The sequence below is a fragment of the Meriones unguiculatus genome, chromosome 1 (assembly GCF_030254825.1).
Source record: "Meriones unguiculatus strain TT.TT164.6M chromosome 1, Bangor_MerUng_6.1, whole genome shotgun sequence".
Classification (NCBI taxonomy): Eukaryota; Metazoa; Chordata; class Mammalia; order Rodentia; family Muridae; genus Meriones; species Meriones unguiculatus.
Window position 1 is genome coordinate 61,776,902 of NC_083349.1, and position 22,857 is coordinate 61,799,758.

Here is a 22,857-nt window from a genome sequence, read left to right on the forward strand (position 1 = left end):
GAGTTTCCTTTAGGAGGGATTAGTCAACCCCTTTCCTTTCAACAACACTCCCTATGCAAGTAACATGTAACAGATAAAAGTTACCTTTATATGGGGTTGTAAGTGGTGACTTTCCCCAGAGGCACGGTCAGTTTACTTCACTAAGATTAAAGTTTGCTTCACTCACATCAAAGTCGGGCACCACCATGGCCCAACTAGCAATTAATTGTATTTTAAATTATGCGCACGGGCGAAGGTACCTGTGTTCGGGTGATGGCAGAGGCTGGAGGGTTTGGATCCCCTGGAACTGGAGTTACTGATCTGCCCTACGAAGGTTCTGGGAACTCAGCTTGGGTCCCCTGCACCATCTCTCCGAGTCCCACCTCCTCCATCTAAAAAATGTTTCATTGTGTATTTATTTGGGGAAATAGGGTCTCACCATGTATGTGACCCTGGCTGGCCTGGAACTCATAGAGATCCCCCTGCCTCTGCCTCACCAGTGCTGGGGTTAAAGGCGTGCATCACCACGCCCAGCTTCAAGTCACTCTGATGGTAGAAACGATCCTGTCTCTCACTATTTCAAGGATTCCTTGGATGAAAAATCTTTCAAGTAACTGAGACAGCCTCACCCTAGCCCCTCAAGCCTGGCCCAGATAGCTCCCCTCCCAAGCATGGTTGATGGGATTGCTATCCCTTTCCTTGAAGCGTTGGCCAGGGATAGAGTGGAGGAAGTAGCTTCAGGTCCCAGGACCAACTCCAGTACCCACGTAACTCTGATGACCTCGCGTTCCTCTGGGACCCTTCCCCCTAGAGCATCCTGGCTGGACATCCGTGCAGCAACCAGACTGTTGGAAGAAACTACGGTTGCTGCGGACACAGATGCCGGGCACTCCAAACCCTGAGCTCCGTGCAAAGTCACTGTCTTGTAACTCAGAGGCTGACAGTGGAGAAGCTGTGCTCTGCCCCCTCACCCCGTGAAGGAAGGGGGTGAGCACCTACTCTCGATAGCTAGTCCTTGCTTGCCTAAACTGTAAGCTCTGGCTAGTCTTCCCAGGAGAGCCTTTTGCTGAGTTTGAGGGTCTGGTAAGGAACACCCTTTAGAGGGGAGCCACTCTCCATGGGAGGAACCCCTACCTGTGTTCAGTCAACAGCAGGTGGTGACCACAGGCCACTAGCACCTATCTGACAACAGCCTGGAGGCTGACCTGTGAGGGTCCAGGGCCTGTATTGACCCAGTGGGAAGACCACTGTGAAGGGAACTGTCCTGAGAACCAGCTGGACCTAATGGCTTGAGGACCCCCGAAAGCCAGGGGGCAGTGCCTCCCTCATGGTTCAGGGAGGAGCCCTGAGTTCATGCCTTCCTTATGCCACTTTGATGGGCAGTTAATTAACCGCTCGGACCCTAACAGCCTCATCCCTCAGGAGATGCTAATACAGCTTTCTGTAGGAAGAGCTACACTCAATAATGATAAGGAAGCACGTTATGACTGCATTATAGACCTCTACTCAAACCATAGACACCCCAGTAAGAGCAGGTCACCATAGACACCCCAGTAAGAGCAGGTCACGGCTTATCAGAGACATTTTTCTCTCAATTGCATATGTTTGATTGAATGGAACAGGTTCCATTCTAGCTACTGGCTAGACCGAGCTGGATTCAGAGCCTGTGTCTGCTAGCTCACATGTGTGTGAGGGAAGTACGCCACCGTAGCCACCGTAGCCGTGGCACTCGGCCTACGGGAGGGCAAGACTCAGGCACTAAGTTCAACTTGAGGGAGGTGGGAGAAGCAGCTGGGCTTGTGATTAGCAGCTTTCCCAGGTGGACCCAAGTCGCTCAGCAATTCTGAATTGGTTGTTTAGTTTACGATACTACTTAACTTTAAAAAATATTATACTTATACACATACATATACAAACCTATAAAGCCAGGCAGCAGTGGCACACACCTTTAATCCCAGCACTTGGGAGGGAGAGGCAGATGGATCTCTCTGAGTTTGAGGCCAGCCTGGTGTACAGAGTGTCCAGGACAGCCAAGGCTACACAGAGAAACCATGTCCTGAAAAAAGAAATTATTTTTATGTGCGTGAGTGTTTTGTTTGCATGGCCATCTGTGTACCACAAACCTGCCTCAAGCCCAAGAAAGCCGGAAGAGGGCTTTGAATGCTCTGGGAATGGTTGTTACAAAAGGTTGTGAGCTGCCATGTGCTGAGAACTGAACCTGGGCCCTCTTAACCATTTGAGATGGAGTTGCATGTAGCCCAGGCTGGAACTCACTATGTAGCTGAGGATGATCTTAAACTACTAATACATTTTTATTTTGTTTGCATGGGGTGGAGGTGGGGCTGTCACGTGATGGTCAGAGTACAACTTGTAGAAGCTGGTTCTCTCCTTCCACCATATAGGTCCTGGGACTCAAATTCAGGTTATCAGGTTTGCAGATCCTTTGGGGGAGTGGTTAACACTCCTAAGCCAGCCTCACCCCTTCCCCAGCCATTGGTGCTTACCAGGGAGGAAGGGGATGATCCTTTGCTTGGGATCCTTCTGGCCACCTTCGATAGGAAACTTATCCAGAAGCTGCATCTGGGGAGACAGACAGACAGACAGGCTTGAGAACACAGAATGGAATCAGCATCCCACCAGTGCCCCACTGTGCTCACACGGATGAGTGACGCCCAAAATCCCTCATTTCACAGCCCATTAACAAACCACATGGGGCTTGAGAGGGAGAAGGCCAGAGCTCTCCAGGCATCAAAGGGGTGTCTGATCCATCTCAGGAAGGGGGAGGGGCCTAGAGACACTTGGGAGTGAGGCTGGGCCAGGGACCAGCAGGCCTGTAGGCACACTGGGGTTTCCGGATGCTCCTTTGGGCCCAGTCCCTTCCTACTTCATCTGTCTGTTGAGTGAATCCTTCAGCCGCCCGCACATCCCGAACCTTCCTGGGCCATGAACGGAGGAAGGCCCCACCTGACACTTCAGACCGACCACCCACCCTCAAGAAACGCTCTGCAAAACCAGCAGCAGATGTTATTTTAATCACAAAACCAAACCTATCACATTGTCCTCATGGCTGGGACCCCTTCCTCTGCTTCTTTCTTCCCACCCTGAGCTCACTACTGTTTTTCCAGGGATGAGCCCTCTGGAATCGTTTCCAGGAACCTGCAGGAACAGCTGTTTCTCTTTTTACTATTCTGGGCTGAAATTCTGTGTGAACTGGAAAAACACAGGGGAAGCAGGATGGACAAGGCCAGGGTCCCTGTGTGCAGTTGATGCTGAGTGGCTACAGCCAGGATGTCTGCTGGGTGTCCCAGCTATGAACTTGAGCAAGGCAAGGAGCCCTCCTCAGGCACCTCCTCAGCAGGATGAGGATCTGTCCCAAGTACCTAATATCCATTCATTTCTCCCTCTCCCCAAATCTGATCCCGACTACAGGCACTGTACATTAAAGAGAAAAGTCCTTGCCCTCAGGATGTTTACATTCTGGTGGAGGAAGACAAACAATAAATAAACTGGACTTATGTCAGGGAAGGTGAGTATTATAAAGAAGAATGAAGCCAGTTGAACTAGCTTAAGCAAGATGAAGCGTCTTTTGTATGGGGTGCTGAGGAAGATGTCACCAATTCAAAGGCAAAGGCCTTCAGGAGATGAGGAAGCAAGGCACTATGGGTAAGACCCCGTGTTCCAGAAAAGAAATTGAAAGTGCAAATCACTAGGGAAAAGCCAGTGTGGTTGGCATGGCATGAGTCAAGGCAGAGGGACAGGCAATGAGGTGAGAGGCAGGATGGGCAGCATTATGGTAACTGTGAAGACACAGGTGTACCCCGAGGCACTAAAGGGTTTTATAAAGAGGGGGGACATGAGCTGACTGTCCTTCAAGAAGATGGATCAGCTAGAGTGAAGTCAGTGAGCCACAGGGTAGAAATGGCTGGGGCCAGGCGTCAGCATGGAAGGTCATGAAAAGAGGCCCGACACTGCATGCGTGTGCGTATTCATCTATCACCCGCTAATGCACGGTTTTAGAGCTATCTCTTACATATCATTACTCAATCTCCATAGGGCATTTAGAACCCACATGAAAAGGGTTAGGTGGATTCCATTCAGAACAAGATTGTACCATAATCAACTTTCGCTTCCCCAAATAGATACTTAGCAAAAGCTGGCTCATGAGTTTTAATGTTCAGACTTCAACTCTCGAGCATTTAATAATTCCTTGTTGCTACATTTAAACACAACTGTTTGGGTATAACATTATACACTTGTATTTGGGAGTTTTGTAATACGTTTTGAAATAAATGCCGTAGGCTAGAACCCTTACTTTTCTCACCCATATTCTATTTCTGTACTACATAAGTAACCCTTGCTCAGTGAGGAGAAACTAGACATTACAAAAGCAATCGGGTGTGAGGGTCTGAGGTGGGGGAAGCCAGATGTGACGGCGCACACTTGTAATCTCAGCACTTGGGAGGCCGAGGATCAAGAGTCCGAGGCCACCGTGGGCTGTGTAATGACCAAGCTTGCTATGGAACAAGACTGTGTCTTGGGAGAACACAAATAAACAAACAAAAATTTTTAAATGTTTAAAGGAAAAAGAGTCACTTATACCCAGCTCCCCTAAAAGCAACACTAGAGCTGGGAGGCAGCGCACACCTCTCTAAGCGCAATTCTACGTGTGTGACTGAAGTGACCTCGTCATCCTCTCGGGCCACACAAAAGTTGAATATTTTCCCATTTAAACGAACATTTCCATATTAGCAGAGCAGTGTCAGAGCCTTGTCCATGCTAAGCCAGTGCTTTACCCCTGAGCTATATCCCCCAGCCTCACATCAATATCAACATTCCTTTTTCAAAACATGCTCTCACTATGCAACCTAGGCTGTCCACCCAGCCCAGCACTGCCGTGCACCACCGTGCCTGGCCGTACTGCCTTCTAAAGTTAGGACATAGAATTTCAGTGTCCGCACAGCCCACAGTTCATTTAGCCATCGCCCTGCTGCTGACCCTTCATGCTGTTTCTGGCTTGTCACTGCCATAGTAAACATAACATCTTCGTACCACGTGTGTCTCCATGGTTCCTTAGTAACAACATAAGCTCTAGTTTCTCCTCCAGCTCCGCCACTCACACCTTGACTCCAGCGTTGTCTGTTGGACCTCAGCACTAACTGTGCACAGGGAGGAGGGGCCGGGGAGGGGCGCAAGATGTTCAGGCATTCATTCCTTTCCTCCTGAAGCACGGCGCCTTCTAGACGGCAGGCCCGCTGCTATGGTCGAGGAAGAAGCCAAACGGCAACGCTGGCACCGCGGAGCTCTCACGGTGGGGTTTCACAGCCTTCGGCAGGTGTACAGGCAAGTGTGAACAACGAGCGTGCAGCTCGGTTCAGAGCGCCTGGCAGGAGCTCAGGTCCCTCCATTCTCCAGCTGCTTACCGCAGCGAGGCCGAGCACTCCCCGCAGAGAACTCTGTCCACACGTGACACCAGCCCGGGGGGAGACGGGCTGTACATGGTAAACATATGCTGGACAAGGAGCATAAAAGAGAAAAGAGGGAGAGGAACAGGAGGACAGGGGAGAGAAGGAAGTGGGTGGAGGAAGAGAAGAGGTGTCCCACCAAGAATCATGTATCGGGGCTGGAGAGACGGCTCTGCAGCCATGAGCCCTGGCTGCTCTTTCGGAGGACCCAGCTCACAGGCACGTGCGTAACTCTAGTTCCAGGGGATTCCAGAGCCTTCTTGTGGCCTCCTCGGCCAGTGTACACATGTGATATGCAGATACATATTTGGGCAAAACACCCATATACATAAAATTTTTAAATGGGGAAAAATTCAGTATTGATTGTACGTTGAGAATATTACAGGACAAATAAATAATTTACTTATGTAATTTTTAAAGATTCATTCACCCATTATTTATACAGTATTCTGCCTGCATGTGAGCCAGCAAGCCAGAAGAGGGCACCAGATCCCATTATAGATGGTTATCAGCCACCATGTGGTTGCTGGGAATTGAACTCAGGACCTTTGGAAGAATAGCCAGTGCTCTTAACTTCTGAGCCATCTCCCCAGCCCCCAATTTACTTTTATTTTATTTATCGTTAAGTGAGTGAGTAAGCAAGCGGGTGAGTGTGTGTGTTTGTGTATAGGTTTTTACACATGAATGCAAGTGCTAATGAAGGCCAGAGACATTGGACCTCCTGAAACTGTAGTTACAGATGTTGTGTGACTATGACACAAACTCCGGAATAGTGCTCTTAACCACTGAGCCACCTTTCCAGCCCGAAGTGAATAGTTTAAAAATCAGCTTTACCTGTTTCCATCCACATTGTAAAGTGGCTATAGGAATTGCCTTTATTGGATAGGTAACTCACACTGTACTTCTGTTGAACAGCATTGGTCCAGGACACAGGATTCGTTCGTTTGTGTTATTTTTTTTCAAGACAGGGTTTCTCTGTGCAACAGCCCTGAGTGTCTTTGTAGACCAGGCTAGCCTCCGACTCGCAGAGATCTGCCTGCCTCTGCCTACCGAGTGCTGGAATTAAAGGGGCGCACCACCACGCCTGGCTTTAAAGATTTATTTTCTGTGTGTGAGTGCTCTATTTGCATGTGCACCTGCTTGCCAGAAGAGGGCACCAGACCACATTATAGATGGTTGTGAGCCTCCCTGTGGTTGCTGGGAACTGAACTCAGGGCCTCCGGAAGAGCAGACAGTGCTCTTAACCTCCAAGCCATCTCTCCAGACCTTCACAGGATTCTCAGAAGTGTAATCTGGGGTGGGGAGGGGCTCCGGTGAGGATCTACATGGCTGCTGAGAAGGCTTCCCGGTGACAGTGAGGGTCACATCCCTGCTGCCATCCTAGCCGAAGCACACGTGAATTTCACAGTGGCTTTATGTGCCTCCTGGAGGTGCAGAGCCATCTGATAGCCAGGAAGCCGTGGGGGCAGACTGAGCCTTCCTCTACTCGGTTTCTAGAGGGTAGGGTAGCTTGCAGGGCCACTGCCCCCCTCCTCCTATACAGCAATGCTTCCTCTTGGTTCCTCTGGCTTACTCCAGCACCCACTCTCCACCCCTGGCCAGGTTGCAACCATCTGCTCAGTCCTCCAGCAGCTCATCCACACCGCTCATCCTCAGGTATACAGCCCAGCCACCTGTCAGCTAATCCACCACAGCTAAGCCTCGGCGTGGGCCCTCACTAAGGGCTGCAGCCTACTGGCCCTGAACACACAGCCCAGCCTAACCAGCTGCCAGGGATATTTTCTCTGCCCACAGGTCACCTCTCAAAGACATCAAAAGCCTTGGCACTGACTCCAGAGGAAATCAGGCAGCCTAACGGCGTTGAGCCAGCAGTGTGTGACATCAGCGGCTGGGTTCCTCTGAGAAATGCATACTGAGGGGCCATCTCCCAGACAGACCTGGCCAGGCTCTCATGAGGAGGAGGAGGCATAGGAGCATGGACAGGGAGACAGGTTCCATCCAGCATGGAGTTCCGCTGCGACCACCTTTTCAGGCAAGAAGTAGATTCTCCTGTCAGTCTCGAAAGGTCGGAAGGAAACAGGTCTGATGGCCAGTGTGAGTGAGAGGTACCCGCTAATGCAGCCTTTACAACCAACACCATCACCCCTTCAGTGCAGGACTGTTTTTGTCTGAGGGGTGAGAGATACAGGACAGCTTGGTCCCAGGAGCTGGCTCAGCCACAGAAAGCTGATTCCACAGCTCTCCTTGGGCAGGACTCTGCAGCAATAAATACTGGGGAGAAAGGAGGCAGGCCCCACCCGACTGGGGCGCGTTTGTAACCCAAGAGGCCCAACTGCTCGCCTGCAGGGAGGGAGGAGTTCCCAGTGACTCTGTCTTCAAGCTCCCGGGTTTCAACCTTAATCCTTTAGAATCAGACCATTTTCTGCCCAGGGAGCAAAAAGAACATTGCTGGAAAGGTACTGAGGTCCTTGACCTACAAATTCCCTTAAGAGACAGACGCTCAGTTGGTAGGGCCACGAGGGAACACGACGACTCGAGTCATTTGTCCATGCTGTGCATTGGATTTGGCGTCTAGCTTGTAATCACGCTTGTAATCCCAACACTCTAGAAACTGAGGCAGGAAATCTGAGTTCAAGGCCGGCCAGCCTCCACCACATGTCAACACACTATCTCAAAGAACCCAAAACCAAGTTAAAGTAAACAATGCTGGGGCAGCTTTTCCTACAGTGTTCTTCTCCCACTCTCCCCTGTTCTTGGACTGCCTTCCATGTGAGACTGACCTGAAGAGCATTCTGGGACAGTCCATTCTGGGACAGAAAGGTCACCATCTACTTTCTTTGAATTCCAGTAGTGCTTCCAGCTTGTTTATCCCAGTTGACTGACACTGCCTTTCCAGACCCCGCCCCTCTCTTTGAGACAGGGTTTTATAAATGCCACGCAGGCCTGGAAGCCACTATGTAGCTGAGGGTGACCTTGAGCCTCCAATCTGCCCTTCTCCACCTGCCGGGATTACAAGCATTCGAGGCAACACCAGTGTTTCGTGGTACTGGGGATTCAATTCAGGGGTTTGGGCCCGTGAGACGAGGACTCTACCAACCAACTGAATTAACCACAGCCACAGCCCTGTGATTTATTCACGTCCCGAAGAGGAAGGGCTCTTTGCCCCTGAACAGTTAGGCATCCTCGTTGAGCCAATGCGACACGGTGCTAAGTAAATAACAGATGAGGGAGGGACTGGGTGGTGCCTCTAAAGTAATTATTTGCAAATCCTCTTAACTGGGAGACAAGGGACGCCCTGCTCTAATTAGATCTGACATCAAATGTCAACATATATTTCAGGGGTAGTTATCACATTATCCCAGAGCAGTTTGCTGAGGAGGCTCTTCTGCCTTCCAAATTAGACTAAGTTCTTGTCAAAAATCAATTAACTCCTGTCTATTTCAGGGCTTCATGCTTTTCTACGACCCCAGTATCATCTCCTCTTGATTACTATAGAATTTGGTAAGTCTTAAAGTGATTTTTTTTCTTCTTCAGAATTAGTCATTCTAGATCCTTTGCAATTAAAAAAAAATTAGGTTGATTGATCTCTATAAAACAGTAGTTCTCAAGCTGTGATCCTTGAATATAGCTCTTCATGCAGCGGTCACCCCAACCATAAATTTATTTTCATTGCTACTTCATAATTGTGATTTTCGCTACGGTTATGAATCGTAATGTAAATATCTGTGTTTTCCAGTGGTCTTAGACGACCCCTGTGAAAGGGCTGTTTGATCCCAAAAGGGGTCATGACCCCATACATTGAAAACCTCAAAGCTCCTGAGACTAGGGAGGCAGGAATGCCGAAATTCACACACCAATCTAGGGAAAATACGTTTTGGTTTTTTGTTTGCTTGTGTTTGCTCTGTAAGACAGGGCATCACTATCTGGGTCCAAGGCTAGCTTGGCACTCAGAGATCTGCCTGCCTCTTCCTCCCTGAGATACAATTATAAACGTTCTCCCCCACTGTTTTTAATACACACATAAAGGAGAGAAAATAGGAGTGCAACCCAGGCTTCAATATCACACCAGCTAACCAGATGCTGCAACTCACAAAAGACTGGAGGACAAGAGGGCGGTGCTGGGTGCATGTCGTTCAGGGTTCCCAGATGCCGGGGCGAGGGATGCAAGCTCTCCTGTCAAAATCACCACAGTGCTCCATGCGGCTGGCCGAACACTCAGGCAGACAGTAGGGAAGCAGAGAGGGCTCCTCTGCCCTGGCCAGGAGGACCTCCTGGTTGGGTCAAGGACCCCTAAGATGCTAACACCAGACTACAGGGAACTGAACGCTCCCCGGTGCCGAGGGGCCAGCCCAAGCGCCTCAAGTCTGCAACAAGCTAAAGCATTCCGTCAGCATGTTCTGGAAAGCAAGCTGCTGTCATTGCTCCAAATCCCTTCCCTTTAGCATGGTGGTCTGCACGCTGTATTAGCAGGACCCTGGGTGTGAATCACCTCCAGGCTCTGAGGGAGCCAGGACACCCACGCAGGACTAGCAGCTTTAGGTGAGGGTCACAGTGCTTACACGAGGTAAAAGTTAGGGGAGGGATAAGATCAGTGGCTGGGTGGGCAAAGCAGACGTGCCAGAAAAGACCATGGAGTTAGGCCCTGAATTAGCACAGCAGGAGAAAGAAAGAAAGAAAGCCAGCACACAAACGCAAAGGCTTGCTAGTGTGAGGGTCAGCCCTGCTACAGGAAGTGCACTGAGCGGCCTTGCTCAGGAGGAATACAAGCCACCATGTGTTAGGAAAAGTGGTGAGATCTGGGGTGGAGGCTCTAGATCGTTTATTCCAGAGACTTGGGAGTGAGCACAGGCTTGGCACAAACGCTGGTAAGGGTTGATGCCCGATGTGCTCCTCTACAGTGGGCCAGGCGTGCTGACACGAACCCCAGTGTGAAGAGCTGAGCTGAAGTCACTGCCAGAAGTCGGATGGAGAGTGTGAGAGGAATACTTCAGAGCCTGCTGGGCAGCAGCGCTCACTCTACAGCCATCTCCTTCCAGTCAGGTGCAGCTGAGCAGAGCCGCTCCTCCCGAGCTCCCTGGAGAGACGCAACCACGCCTTCGCCACGCCACCGTGTGGAGGCCACGCTCACGGCTCGGCATACAGCTCCCCCTCTCCCCACTGTGTGTGTGTGGTGTGTGTGTGTGTTTTGCTGTGTTGTTATGTTGTGTGTCTATGTGCATATATGTGTGTTGTGTGTGTCATGTTATGTGTGCTGTGTTGGTGTTATGTTGTGTCTGTATGTGTGTGTTGTGTTGTGTATGTGTGTGTGTGTTTTGTGTTGTATGTGTATGTATGTATATGTGTTTTGTGGCTTGGTATGTTGTGTGTGTTTTGCATTGTGGTGTGTTGTTTGTGTATGTGTGTATATGTGTTTTGTGTTATGTGTTATGTTCTGTTTTATGTATGTGTGTGGTGTGTGTGTGTTTTGTATTATGGTGTGTTGTTTGTGTGTTTTGTGTTATGGCATGTTGTGTGTGTGTTTTGTGTTATGGTGTGTTGTGTGTGTGTTTTGTGTTATGGCATGTTGTTTGTGTGTTTTGTGTTATGGCGTGTTGTGTGTGTGTTTTGTGTTGTGGCGTGTTGTGTTTTGTTGTAATGTGTTGTGACAGAATCTCACACAGCCCAGGCTCGGCCAGCACACTCAGGGTGGTTGAGGATGACACTATGAGTACTCTTCCTGCCTCCACCGCCCAATTCAGGCAAGGGCCACCAGCGACAGTTTACGACGTGCTGGAGATTAAACCCGGGGCCTGCACATGCTAAGCAGTCACTCCCTAACTGAGTTACACCCCGGGCCATGTGTTTTCTGACCGTATTATTTTGCCATGGCGATCGTGACAAAGCACCATAAACTAGGTGGTGTAAATGACAAGGGCCTAGTGTCCACGGTTCTGAGCCTGGAACCCCAAAGCAGAGTGACAGAGCCCTGGCTTCTCAGGGCTGTGATGGGCTCGGCAGCTGGTCTCTCACTAGTGGCTGGTTATTGGGCCAAACAGTCTGTGGCTGATGGAGCATCACCTTTGTCTTCCCAGGCCTCTCCGTGTGACCCAGTGTCCCTTTAGTCATGCTGCACGGGTGGCTGCTATTCCCCAGCACACTTCATCTCAGTGGATCCCAACTACATGGACTCTAGTTCCAGACACGGCCGCTTACCAAGGTCCTGTGCTTTAAGTGTCCGCATGGACTGGGCGGCACATTCTTCTCCACTCCACACACACCTGAACACAGCATAGAACCGCTAAAGAGAGTTTTTTGCCCTTCTCCTCCCAGAAGGCTGGGGTCATGGTGGAGCAGCTCGGCGATGGGGTAAACGTGAAGAACACACAGGGCTGAGCTGGCACAGCGACACACGTCAGTCTCTGTGTCTGTTAGGCAGGACGGGAGCACAGTCTGAGCAGCAGGCTCCACCTCTGAGGTCAGGGAGCCAGCGGGGACCATGCAGATGGGGGCGTTGTCCTGGCCAGCCCCTTCCTAGCTGTGAGTATCCAGGCTCTGGGGAGTTGCCCAGCTGGTGTGCGTGGGCCAGTCTCAGAGTGGAGGCCTCAGATTCCCCCAGCAGCCCAGCCAGGGATGGGGTTGGCCAGGACATGTGTTACATTTAACATGGTGGAGGCCGGGCCAATCGCCCACCACCTGCTGAGGGGCTCTCGGGGAGGAAGGAAATCAGGGACATGCTGACAGTACTACCCCAGCTATTTCTAGACTGTGAGCCTTCTCACTAGTTCCTGGAAGTTTCCCAAGCAGGCTGGCTACCCCAGTCTTCCCCAAATCCACTCTCATGGGCTCCACAAATATTCAGGAGAAAGAACACGGGACTGGAGGCGTGAGGAGGTTCCAGTCCAGCCCATCGAGGGCTTGCGACCCGGGAAACCCTCTCTGGGCATCAGTAACTGCGTTGGTGAAATAGTTCCCATGGTTGTACCCACTGGTATAGGCAAAAACTTGGGAGATAGGTGCAGGAGGATCAGAATTATAGAACCAGCTTCTCTCCATAGCTAATTCAGTGGCAGTCTGCTGTGCATCACATTCTGTCTCAGAAACAAGGTGGGGTATGGTGTCACATGTCTTAATCCCAAAAAAGAGCTGCTGAAACCCAGGTACAGTATTCCTACCTTGCCCTGTCCCTGTCCCTTTAGTCACTCATGGGACACTTGAGTTCTGACATCATAGACCTGCCTGTTCCTTTCCTGCATGGCCATGTCATGTAGTCTGTGTCCTGTCTCCTCATCTCTTAGTTAGCATTACCACTGCCATGATGAAACATCCAGACCAAGAGCAACTTGGGGAGGAAAGGGTTTCTTTTCCTCATGGCTCATTCCCAAAAGCAGTGAGGGCAGGAACCTGGAGGCAGGAGCTGATGCAGAGGCCATGGAGGGGTGCTGCTTACTGGCTTGGTCCCCATAGCTACTTCAGGCTGCTTCCTTATAGAACCAGAACCACCATCCCAGGGATGGCCCCACCCACTAGGGGCTCAATCACTTATCTAAAAACTGCCCTGCAGGCTTGCCTGCAGCCCGATTTTACGGAGGCATTTTCTCCTCTAAGGCTCTCTCCTCTCTGAAGACTCTGGCTTGTGTCAAGTTGACATAAAACTAGCCAGTATATCGTCTTTGAGTGAAAACAGCATCACAGAGTGAGTGGCGTGTGGGTGAGGGTAGGTTTGGCTTACCGTGAGCCTTTGACACCTAGGCTGTTCTAAGATGGTGACTCCTGACTCCTCAGTACCATCCCATCTTTGATGCAGCCTTTTAGCTTTCAGGAAAGCAGGGCAGAGTCTGCCAGGCCCAGCCATCCCTTACTGTCAATGGTGAAAGGCCTTTGGGGTCCATCCCCGGTGACTTGACAGCCCTTTACATCTAAAACTCTTAGCATCATCCTAGCATGTCAGTCCTCATGCAACTTCAGCTCTTGGTGGCCAAGAGGAAGAAGGGGAGGCATGATGCCAGGGAAGCAGACCCCTGGGAAAGCCAGTGGCAAAAGTGCTGAAGCAGAGGTGTGGGCTCAACCAGTTTCCAGCCTGGCTCTGGGAGAATGGAACAGGCCATGCACTTCATGACATGTGGCTTCCCACGCGAGAACAGTGTACCCTCACCTACTCCCAAGACTGCGGTGAGTCAGGGCTGGCACTCGGCTCTTCCTCCTTTATCCCTAGGAAGGTGGCCAGTGCCGGAGGGTCCTGATCCTAAAGAGGGCAGGGGTGTACCGGGCAGGGTGAGGGCAGGGCTGAGTCTGAGAGGAGGAAATTGGACTTCCTGCTCAAGGCAACAGGAAGTCCCTGGAGGATGCTGCGCAGAGGAGGAACACACTGAAAGTGGAATTCTAGAAAGACACATCTGGCTCCTACATAGGCTGGGAGGGGTAAAAGAGACATCTGGAGGGGAGCAGATGGCCAGAGCAATGCTGGTGCCAGGTCAGAGGAAGGGTGGTGACGTAACCACACGGAGGGTCCTGGCTATGGTCACCCAACTTCCTTTTAGGGCTCTGCAGTCCCTTCACCTTGCCAAAGACCCCTCCTAAGATTTCTAAACTATCCCCAAAGCTGCCAACACTTCCCTCTCCCACACAAACCTTCCAGAACACCCCCCCCCCCCCGTAAAAAAGGGGCAAGAGGCCCTCTTTTGCGAGGAGAACAGAATGGAGCCTTTCCCCCAAACCCCAGTTTTTTATTCTTTCCTTTCATATGGCCAAACTGTGGTCCCCAAACTTCTTTGGGCACTGTGGTGTGAAATTCTGCCCAAACTTTGGGGCAGAAAGTAGAGATGAAGCCAAGTCAGACCCTTAGGGCTAAACTGCTGTCCAAGGCAAAGAGATTCTGTTCTAGTCTCCAATCTGCCCTCCTGATGAAGAGAGGCCGAGCAGGACATGTCTGAAGGACAAGCTAAGTGCCTTCTCTCTATACTCACCCAGCTTTGTCCCCTATTGTTTCTTCTGCTCATTTTTCCCCTTTTTTTTTTTCGGGGGGGAGGTGGTTGTTTTGACATAAGTTCTCACTATGTAGCTCTACCTGTCCTAGGACTCACTCTGTAGACCAGGGTGACCTTGAACTCACAGAGATCTGCTTGCCTCTACCTACCCGAGTGCTGAGATTAAAGGCATGTGCCACCCTGCCCCTCTGCTGGCTCTGTTCTAAATGGGTGGAGGTCTTTCCAGGCCTTAGAGCTCTTTCCCCACAAATGTCTTACGCAAAAGGGAAAGCAAAAGAATAGAAAAAAAGGCAAGAGTGGAGCGGGCAGAGTGCCAGCTCTTTCACCAGCCTTTCCCTTGGAGTGAGAGTCCTAGCTACCCAGGAGTTGTCTCCTTGCCTGGGGGTGGGAAACAGCGATGGAGCGTGGGTCAGACCCAAGCAAGCCTTTCTGTGCAGCGAAAGCACTGGGTTGTAGTACAGAGCTCAGGCACTTTCTCCAGGCTGCTGCTGTCTGTGTGAGAGGGGAGCCCAGCCAAGGACACACAGGTCGCCCCCCAGTGCTCCCCTCTCCATTACAGATTTCACAAACGCTAATTGTGTCACTAATGTCCCAGTCAGCACAGTGCCAAGTGAACACCAGTGCTGAATGCTGCTGCCTTGGGCTTCATGCCCGCTACGGGCTCTGCCATCCATGTGGCACCGCTGACGTGGATGGTTCTGCAGCCTCACGGGTATCCCACACTGCCCGGCAGTGTGGGCCTCATCAACACAGCACATTGTCCTACAGCTCCATCCTCTGTGGACTGGCCATGCTTCCAGAACCTCGCTCATTCCTGTCACAATGATCTGTGCACATGCCTGTGCGCCTGTCAATCCTCACCTGAAAGTGTCTCAGAAGGAAATCTGGGCATCGAAAGTCCACTGTCCACCGCATCGGCCAAAACACAACTGGGCACACCTAACCCACGCTTCCTGTCCTCCTGTGTTGACAGTATAGTCGTGTGATTGAATCCTGACTGGTGGAACTTGAGCAGGAGTGAAATCCACCCCACCCTACGCACCACCAGCAAAACTCTCCATGCCGTCTCTCACATTCTTCTTCATGACTTCCACTGGGCAGAAATATCCACGGGATGTGGGGGCTGCAGGTGGAAGGGTGCAAGCTCCTGAATGGCTGCCTGGAGCTGAAGCCTCTGCTGACTTATTAAGGTCTGGGGCATCAACGGAAAAAAATGAGTGTTTCTTATGTTAAGGCACTGAGAGTCTAACTGAGAGTTCGTTAGACAGCAGTTGGGAGTTTAATCAAGGTCTCCCCATCCAAATCTCGAGAGGGAAGACTGCAGAATGCAGAGTCATCCTATGGATGTCCTGGGTCCACAGCAACCAGGCAGCACAGTCCCTGTGCAGCTGAGCTTCCGCACCTGCAGAGCCATCCTTCCCTGGCTCCCGCCAGCCCTGCCTCCAACAGTGAGAGAGCCACAGCTGCAGAGCCTGGGCCTACAAGTCTACAGCAAACATAGCAGTCACAAAGCTGAACCGTGGGAGGAGCCACCCCCCCCGCCTCAGCCAGGCACCAGCATTCCTGATGGTGACCTTTCAAGCTTGCCACTTCTCCAAGGCAGTCCACATTATCTCTGGGCAGCTTCTAGAGGGGCCCAAACAGTGTTCCTCTCACAGGGTCCCAAATTCACCAGGCCAATTCCCTCCTGATCAACCAATCAGCTTGCCCAAAGATCACGCTTGAACAGAAAAAAAAAAAAAAAAAAAACGACCACAACAAAATAGGATGGAGAAGAGAGACTTCCGATTGGCCCTTGGGTGACCTAGGCCTTCACTGTTCAGGGTGCAACCATGAGACCAGCAGGGCAGGCATCGGCTAAGAACATGGGGGAAATGCAGCTTCACCCTGCACACCAGCTACCACCTCAACCTGTATCTGAAGAAGGGTGCCCAGTGGCTGGAACACGGCAGAGCTTGAGGAGCCCTTCTCTGCCCGACAAGGACTCCACCAGATCTTTGACAAGTGACTCACAGCAGACCAGCCCACAGGCAAAGACTGCACAGAGGAGTGGAAGCTGGACACACCTGGCTTTGAGGAGGAGGGTAGAGGCCCTCTCGCCACGGCCTACACCCTGTGCTCTCTAGATTTCACTCACAATCATTTCACTGCTGGCTTGGAAGGCGCCATTCTACTGACTGGGAAAACAGAAGCTGTGAGGCTATTTCTTCTCCTAAGGCTCATATTTTGTGGGGAAAGTGAGAGTAAACAGGTGACTGATAGGATGACAGATGACCAGCTGGGGACAAGTGATCTGAAAACAGGGTAGGAGGACTTGGTCAAAGGAGGGCTTGCTGGCAGGTCACCTGAGGCCTGAGCAAGCAGGAATCAACTGTTAAAGATCAGGGGAAGGGATCTGGAGAAGAGAGAACAGCATGGACAGGGGTGAAGGCTCTGAGGTAGCAGTGCGCTCCATGTCTGGGGAATGGGAGAGAGAGAGAGACAGAGACAGAAAGAGAGAGAGACAGTGTGTGTGTGTGAGAGAGAGAGAGAGAGAGTGTGACAGAGAGAGAGTGTGACAGAGAGAGAGAGACATACACACACAGAGCAGACCTGAGAGGCAGTACACAAAATAGAATCAGTCTTAAAGGGCACATGAACGGATCACATGGGCCAGGAGTTCAGAGTTCCTTCTGAAAAGACAAGTCTTATGGGATGGGTATATGCATGGCCATGGTATGGCGTGGCCTGTTTGAAAAGGCGCACTATGATTGGCAGGAAGCCTGGAGTACAGCACGAGGGAGAGCGAAACTGAGGAGCTGTCTCGGAAACAGAGCAGGTAGAGCCGCACCTCGGTTCTAAGGGAGGTCTGAGAGGAAAAGCCCCCTTTCTCTATGTTGGACCCTGGATGTCAGGCCAGGTCTGTGTGGTTCCCTAATGAATCTCTTGCCATACCTCAGGGGCTCCTAACATCTGGTCTGATGGCCCTGCGTCTGATGAGCTCCCCCTGGTTAACAAGGCGGACCTCGGGCCCACAGGAGTCTCCTGTCACATCCCTCTGGAATCTTCTTCAGGCAAGGGCTGCTTTCAGTCTCTCTACACTGGGAGAAGTAGAGAAGAAGTGGAACTCTGGCAGGAAAGGAGAAATCCCAGAAAGAAAATAAAAGTTGGGTGGAGTTGCCCAGGGAAGCCTCATACTGCAGCCCACACGGGGAGCTGTGCCTGCCCACCTTCCAGCTGGGCTCTGCGCAGAGGTGGTCCTGTAGGGGAAAATGCTTCTGTCAGGTACCGGGAAATGCACAGGGAAAATGTCCCTGAGCATCTGGGTGCCATCCAGGCCACCCTGGAGACCAGCTAGAGGTCACCCCTCCAGTAGCTGCCCTGCCTTGTGGCTGACTCAGTGCCAGGAGTGGCTGGTACCTAGGGTGAGGTATGGAAGGAGGGGGAGGTGCAGGGGAGATCACGGTGGCTGCAGTAAGCTCGCTGGCACCTGTCAGCAGGCCTGTCTGGCCGCCAGACCATGGTGGCCACAACAGCAGGGGGGCCCTGAACCCCTCTCAGCATCTCCAGGCAGCCCTGCCTCTGCACTTCTGTCCCCCAAGAGCTCCCGAGCCCAGACTCTTCTCAGGCTTGGGATCATCAGTCCTCTTTCCCCTTGTCCCACTTCCAGGTCTATCTGCTCCGTAGAACTTCCTGACACTGTATTCCACCACGGCAGGAGGAGGGAACCTCATAGCTAGTCAACAGATACTTCTCAAGAGCAAAATGTTATTACATGTGTTAGCACTGGGCCAGAGGCCACTGAGGCCTGGAGTATTCTACACAGTTCTGCACCAGGGTCTCACTAGAAAGCCCGAGATGAGATTGAAATTTTTCAGTCACAAATAAACAACAGAGAAGAGAAGCTGACTGTGGCACTGGGATGTAGGGAGATCTGGGAAGACGGCTCCGGACTCAAGAAGCGAGAGGGGGAGAGATGGTGCAAGGACTGAGAGAAGGGGGAGGAGGGATGGAGGAAAGAAGGATGTGGGGAAAGGTGCAGACAGCAGCTGGGTTTGGAACATGGGACAGATACACAAGAATGACTTACGAAGTAAGAGACTTAGGAGGGTCACCTATGGGAATGTCCACTTGGACAAGCCATTTGCCTCCAGGTCAGTCTCCAGGCCAGCTGTCTCCACTCCTCAGCCTGGTCCAGACAAGGTGATCTGCCCTTAGGTGGTGCTCCACAAATACCCTCAGGTGCTCACCCTTCCTCACCTTCCAGCTGATGACAGGAACCGGGACTAGAGAAAGCCGCCACTCACTGAGAGAGATGAACCCCAAAACCTGCTTCTGGAGCCACCTGACTGTGACTGAGGGAATTCGGGGTCCAGTTTAACCCTACAAGAGCCACTCTGTTTATCCGGCAAATGCTCAACAGAACAAGCATAGCACTGCAGGACCAACTAAAAAGGGGAGACGTCAGTCAGTGGAACAGTTGGGTGACCCTATTGGGCCAGAGGAGGGAGATGTAGGAGAGGCCACTATTAGCCTGCTGTATTCCCAGGGGCCCAGACACAGCAAGGTCCAGAGATGGCAGTAAGCAGTCATTCTTCCCTGGGAGGGAAGGAAGGGCCCTCTGAAGACATCAGTTCTTTGCCAGCATGCACTCAAAATTGATGGTGCAATTGGTGGAAACTATAGATTTGAGTCCTCCTCTACAAGCTTCTTAGAATTGTGGCCCCCTAGCCCAGACCCTCTGCTTTGGTTACAACCCCATTGAACAGCCCGACAGGACAGGAAGGGCCATACCCAGCATCCACTGGGCACACCCACTGGGTTCTCTCCACCCTTCCACTGGGGACTCCTCCTCCTCCAGCTCCAAGTTGAGAAGTGAGGCACTAGAAACCCAAGACAAAAGCAGCCTGTCTCACTGGGGAGGGAGACAGGCTGGCCTTCACAGAGGTGCCCTTGGGAAACACAGTGGTAAGAATGGCCAGCTTGTCACACACACAGCCACCTCTGCAAGCATCTCCCCGCCAGCCCAGACACCAGCCGCATGCTTCCTGTTTGAGTTTTTCTTTTTTCAGTTTTATTTTGTATATCTGAATGTCATCCATTTAGCCTTGGGGAACCCCCCTTGCCAGTGCTTAGCCATTTCCCCCAACCTCCAGCATTCCAGCAAGGCTGAACTGGCCACTCTGTTCTGCCAGGCAACAGATGAAGGCTCCCTAATTAGCCAACAGAGCCAGGCCCTGGCTGCTTTGAAAGCTGTCCCCTAGCCAACCCAGGAACACTCACTCCAGAGATGCCCAAGACCCTTCTGAAGCTGGAAACCATTGCCTGAGTTAAGTCCAGCTGGGCAGGCACTTGCAGAAACCTAGAGCTCCTTCGCTCTGCAGAGAATCTACATCCTCAGCCCTGTAACAGAGATGCTCCCCGGCTGCTCCAGGCTTGGTAGGGAAGGTCCCCTGTGCTTCGCCCCCTAAAATATGCCACGGCCACAGAGGCAGGTTCTGCAGACACAACCACTGTAGATACAACTGTGGAGGGCTCCAGAGGATAGGTAATGGCCTAGAGTCCATCAGCAGTAAGAGGCGGGGCCAAGGCCCAAACACAAGTAAATGTGTGACATCTGCTGAGCCTCTGTCACCCCACTCAGGACATCAGGAATTTGGCACCAGGAATGCCACAAGCCCTTTGAGAGCCAGATTTCATTCAACAGTAGGAGGTCCCTGGGGAGCTGAGATCCCTTTCCCCAGCTTCTGCTAAACTCAGGGGATTTCATAGCTCCTGATGGTTGACTGCTGAGGAGTGGCAGGACAAACCGACTCTTCCCCTAGAAAGACTCACAGCTCATGTTGTCATCCTTTATCCCAGGCACATGGTTCCATGAGAGTTCAAAAGCAAAATTGATTATTGCCCTGTCTGGAGCTGGGAGGGACAGGATGTCACACCTCTGGGCCTCCAATAGACAGCACCTGCCTGGATGGATGCCCAGCACACAGGCCCAGGTAGCTGGTCTACACTGTGGATTCTCACCAGGGCCACACTCATTCTACCCTTCTTGGATCTTGCCACTAGTGGATGCTCCCAGTTAAACCAGGGCTGACTGCCTGCCTCTTCCCCTGAATCCTCAGGATGTATCAAGAGAGAAATGCAGTTGCCCCTGGCAGGAAAGAAGTGAAGTGATCACAGGTGAAACTTAAAATTTTTCACTTGCATGTGGCACAGGCATGCGCACACACACACACACACACACACACACACACACACACTCACCTGGCCACCACCAAAGAGATTCCTTCCTTTCATCCTCCGGCTTGGAGGGGTGCTCTGTCTCCCTACGCGCTTCTTCACCAACTCTCCTCCAGAGAGGGGTGGAAGAGGCTCGGTGAAGACGAACTGAATTTTCTAGGCCAAGCCTTTGAGCCTGGGACCACGGAGGGAGGCGATGGGGCGGCAACTGCATTCCAAGGCCTCCCTGACATAACACCCAAACACACCCCAGTGTGACACCTTATACCAGGAAAACAAGGTGTGCGGCTCCTAGCAGGCACAGGTGGTGTGTGCTGACTCACACAGATGTGGTCCCTGGTGGAGCTGGGTTTGTTATTCGATAAGAGGGAGGTGGTGTGGGCTGAGGGCCAGGCGACACTGGAGCCCCAGAGAGAGAGAGAGAGAGACTGCTTGGGAAGACCTTTCTAGAAGAGAGAGTTCTGCTCCTGGCACAGTCGAGAGAATGGGCTCCCACTTCTCAGCTGTGATGGTGAGGCATCAGGGGTTCCTGCCCCCCTCACCAAAATTAGACCGGTCCCAACCGGAAGGAGCTGCAAGCTGGGGCACCAGAGTCTCACTGGCTTGTTGGTGCATGATTGAGGAAGGTTTTGTTTCTTTTCTTTTCCTTTCTTTCTTTTTTATAAACTTGTGTGTATACATGTTATACATGTGTGTAGGCACACACGTGTGGATGTGAACACGTGAGGTCGATGCTGGGAATCATCCCTAATGGCTTTTCCATTTTATTCAATGAGGCAGGGTCTCTCGATCAAATTCAGAGCCTGCTGGTATGGCTAGTCTTGCTAGGCAGCTTGCTCTGTGGATCTAGCTCTGCTTTCCAAGGCTGGAATTACAGGAGGGAAGCCACATTAACTGGCATCTCTGTGGGTTTCCGGGTATCAGAACATGGCTCTTATGCTTGTACAGCAAAGCTCTTTAACCACTCAGCCGCCTTCCCAGGCCCCTGGTGCTGTGATTTTTGGACAACCCCAAAATCAGACTTGGAGTCTAATGTTTTCATTTATCAAATAAGGGGATGGAGAGAGATCAGAAGGTGGCCAATCAGTTTCATCTCAAAGGCAATTTACTAAGTGATGGGGGTGACATCCTGAAGATACCCAGTTTTGTTCTCTTAGCGATTGGGAGATACATATAGACTCACGATTGATTAACAATGTCTGTCACAGACATGGTAGGGGAGAATGTGTGATCAATGAATGTTCTGTCGTGGGCATGTTAGGACAAGGTAACTTGAGTGTCAGATACTTATCACTTCTTTATCTCTAAAGGCCTCCAACTATAAAACACAATTCTACCCCTTCCTCCACGAACACAAGTTAATACCAGTTTTAGGAAAAGCATGTACCTTCCATAGTGTGATATTCACACATAGACGATTTCTCCAGCTGAGACACATTCTCAGCAGCTCTGCAGGACTTGGGGTGTAGGCAGTACCCCTCCCTCCAGCGTCCTCACTCACAAAACTTCCCCTAGAAGTTTAGACCCAATGAGCAGTCTATGCCGATACTAGAAGACAAAAGCCACCGTAACTTCCGTTATGGCTTTCCTGCCTAAGGAAGAACTTCCTGAAGGTGAGTTAATAATTCCAGCCTGACCCCAGGGAAGAGCCAAGGGAGTAACAAAGGGCAGAAATGGCTTCAGATTTCCCAGTGCACACCGGAGGGGCTGATCCAATTGGACCTGACATCTGCTAGGAACAGGATATGGTTGAACTCCCTCGCCCAAGAGGTGGGTGCCTGGATCCAATGTGCACAGCTCCCCAGAGAGGAGCTCCCTGGCTTCTGTGGAGAACCCTAGGTGCGGAAGCAGCCGCACAACTCTGGGGCTGCTTCGGAGAGTCCGAAAGGCCTAGCAAGAAAGCTCTCCTGAGAGCAGGACTCTGAACACAGTTCTCAAGCCTCAGCTGACATCTGGGTCTTATTTCCCTTTCTCACAGATGTGCAAGAATCCTCTCCAACCCTGTCCCACGCTGCCCCATCCTTCCTCTGTGTTCTAAGTTGGATTCTGAGCTCTGGATCTGAAGAGCCCCAGCTGTAGAAGGGGTGTTCCTAAATGCACAGGGTTCAGAACCCACACAGGAAGCTACACGCCTCATGTGTCTGAGAAGGGAGAAAGAGCATCAGCTTTTTTTTTTTTTTTTTTTTTTTTTTGAGAACTCCAGCAGACCCGATCACAAGGTAGCTTAAAAGTGA

At 51.4% G+C, this 22,857-nt stretch overlaps 1 protein-coding gene across 3 annotated transcripts in view; it reads right to left on the reverse strand.

Annotated features, from left to right (window-relative positions):
- Positions 1–22,857, reverse strand: part of Sh3pxd2a (SH3 and PX domains 2A) — a 204,687-nt gene that overhangs the window by 131,215 nt on the left and 50,615 nt on the right. For all 3 annotated transcript variants that reach the window (XM_021640215.2, XM_021640216.2, XM_021640217.2), the window contains exon 3: positions 2,484–2,559. In XM_021640215.2, the coding sequence (XP_021495890.1) occupies positions 2,484–2,559 (76 nt within the window). The remainder of the gene's footprint in view (positions 1–2,483; positions 2,560–22,857) is intronic.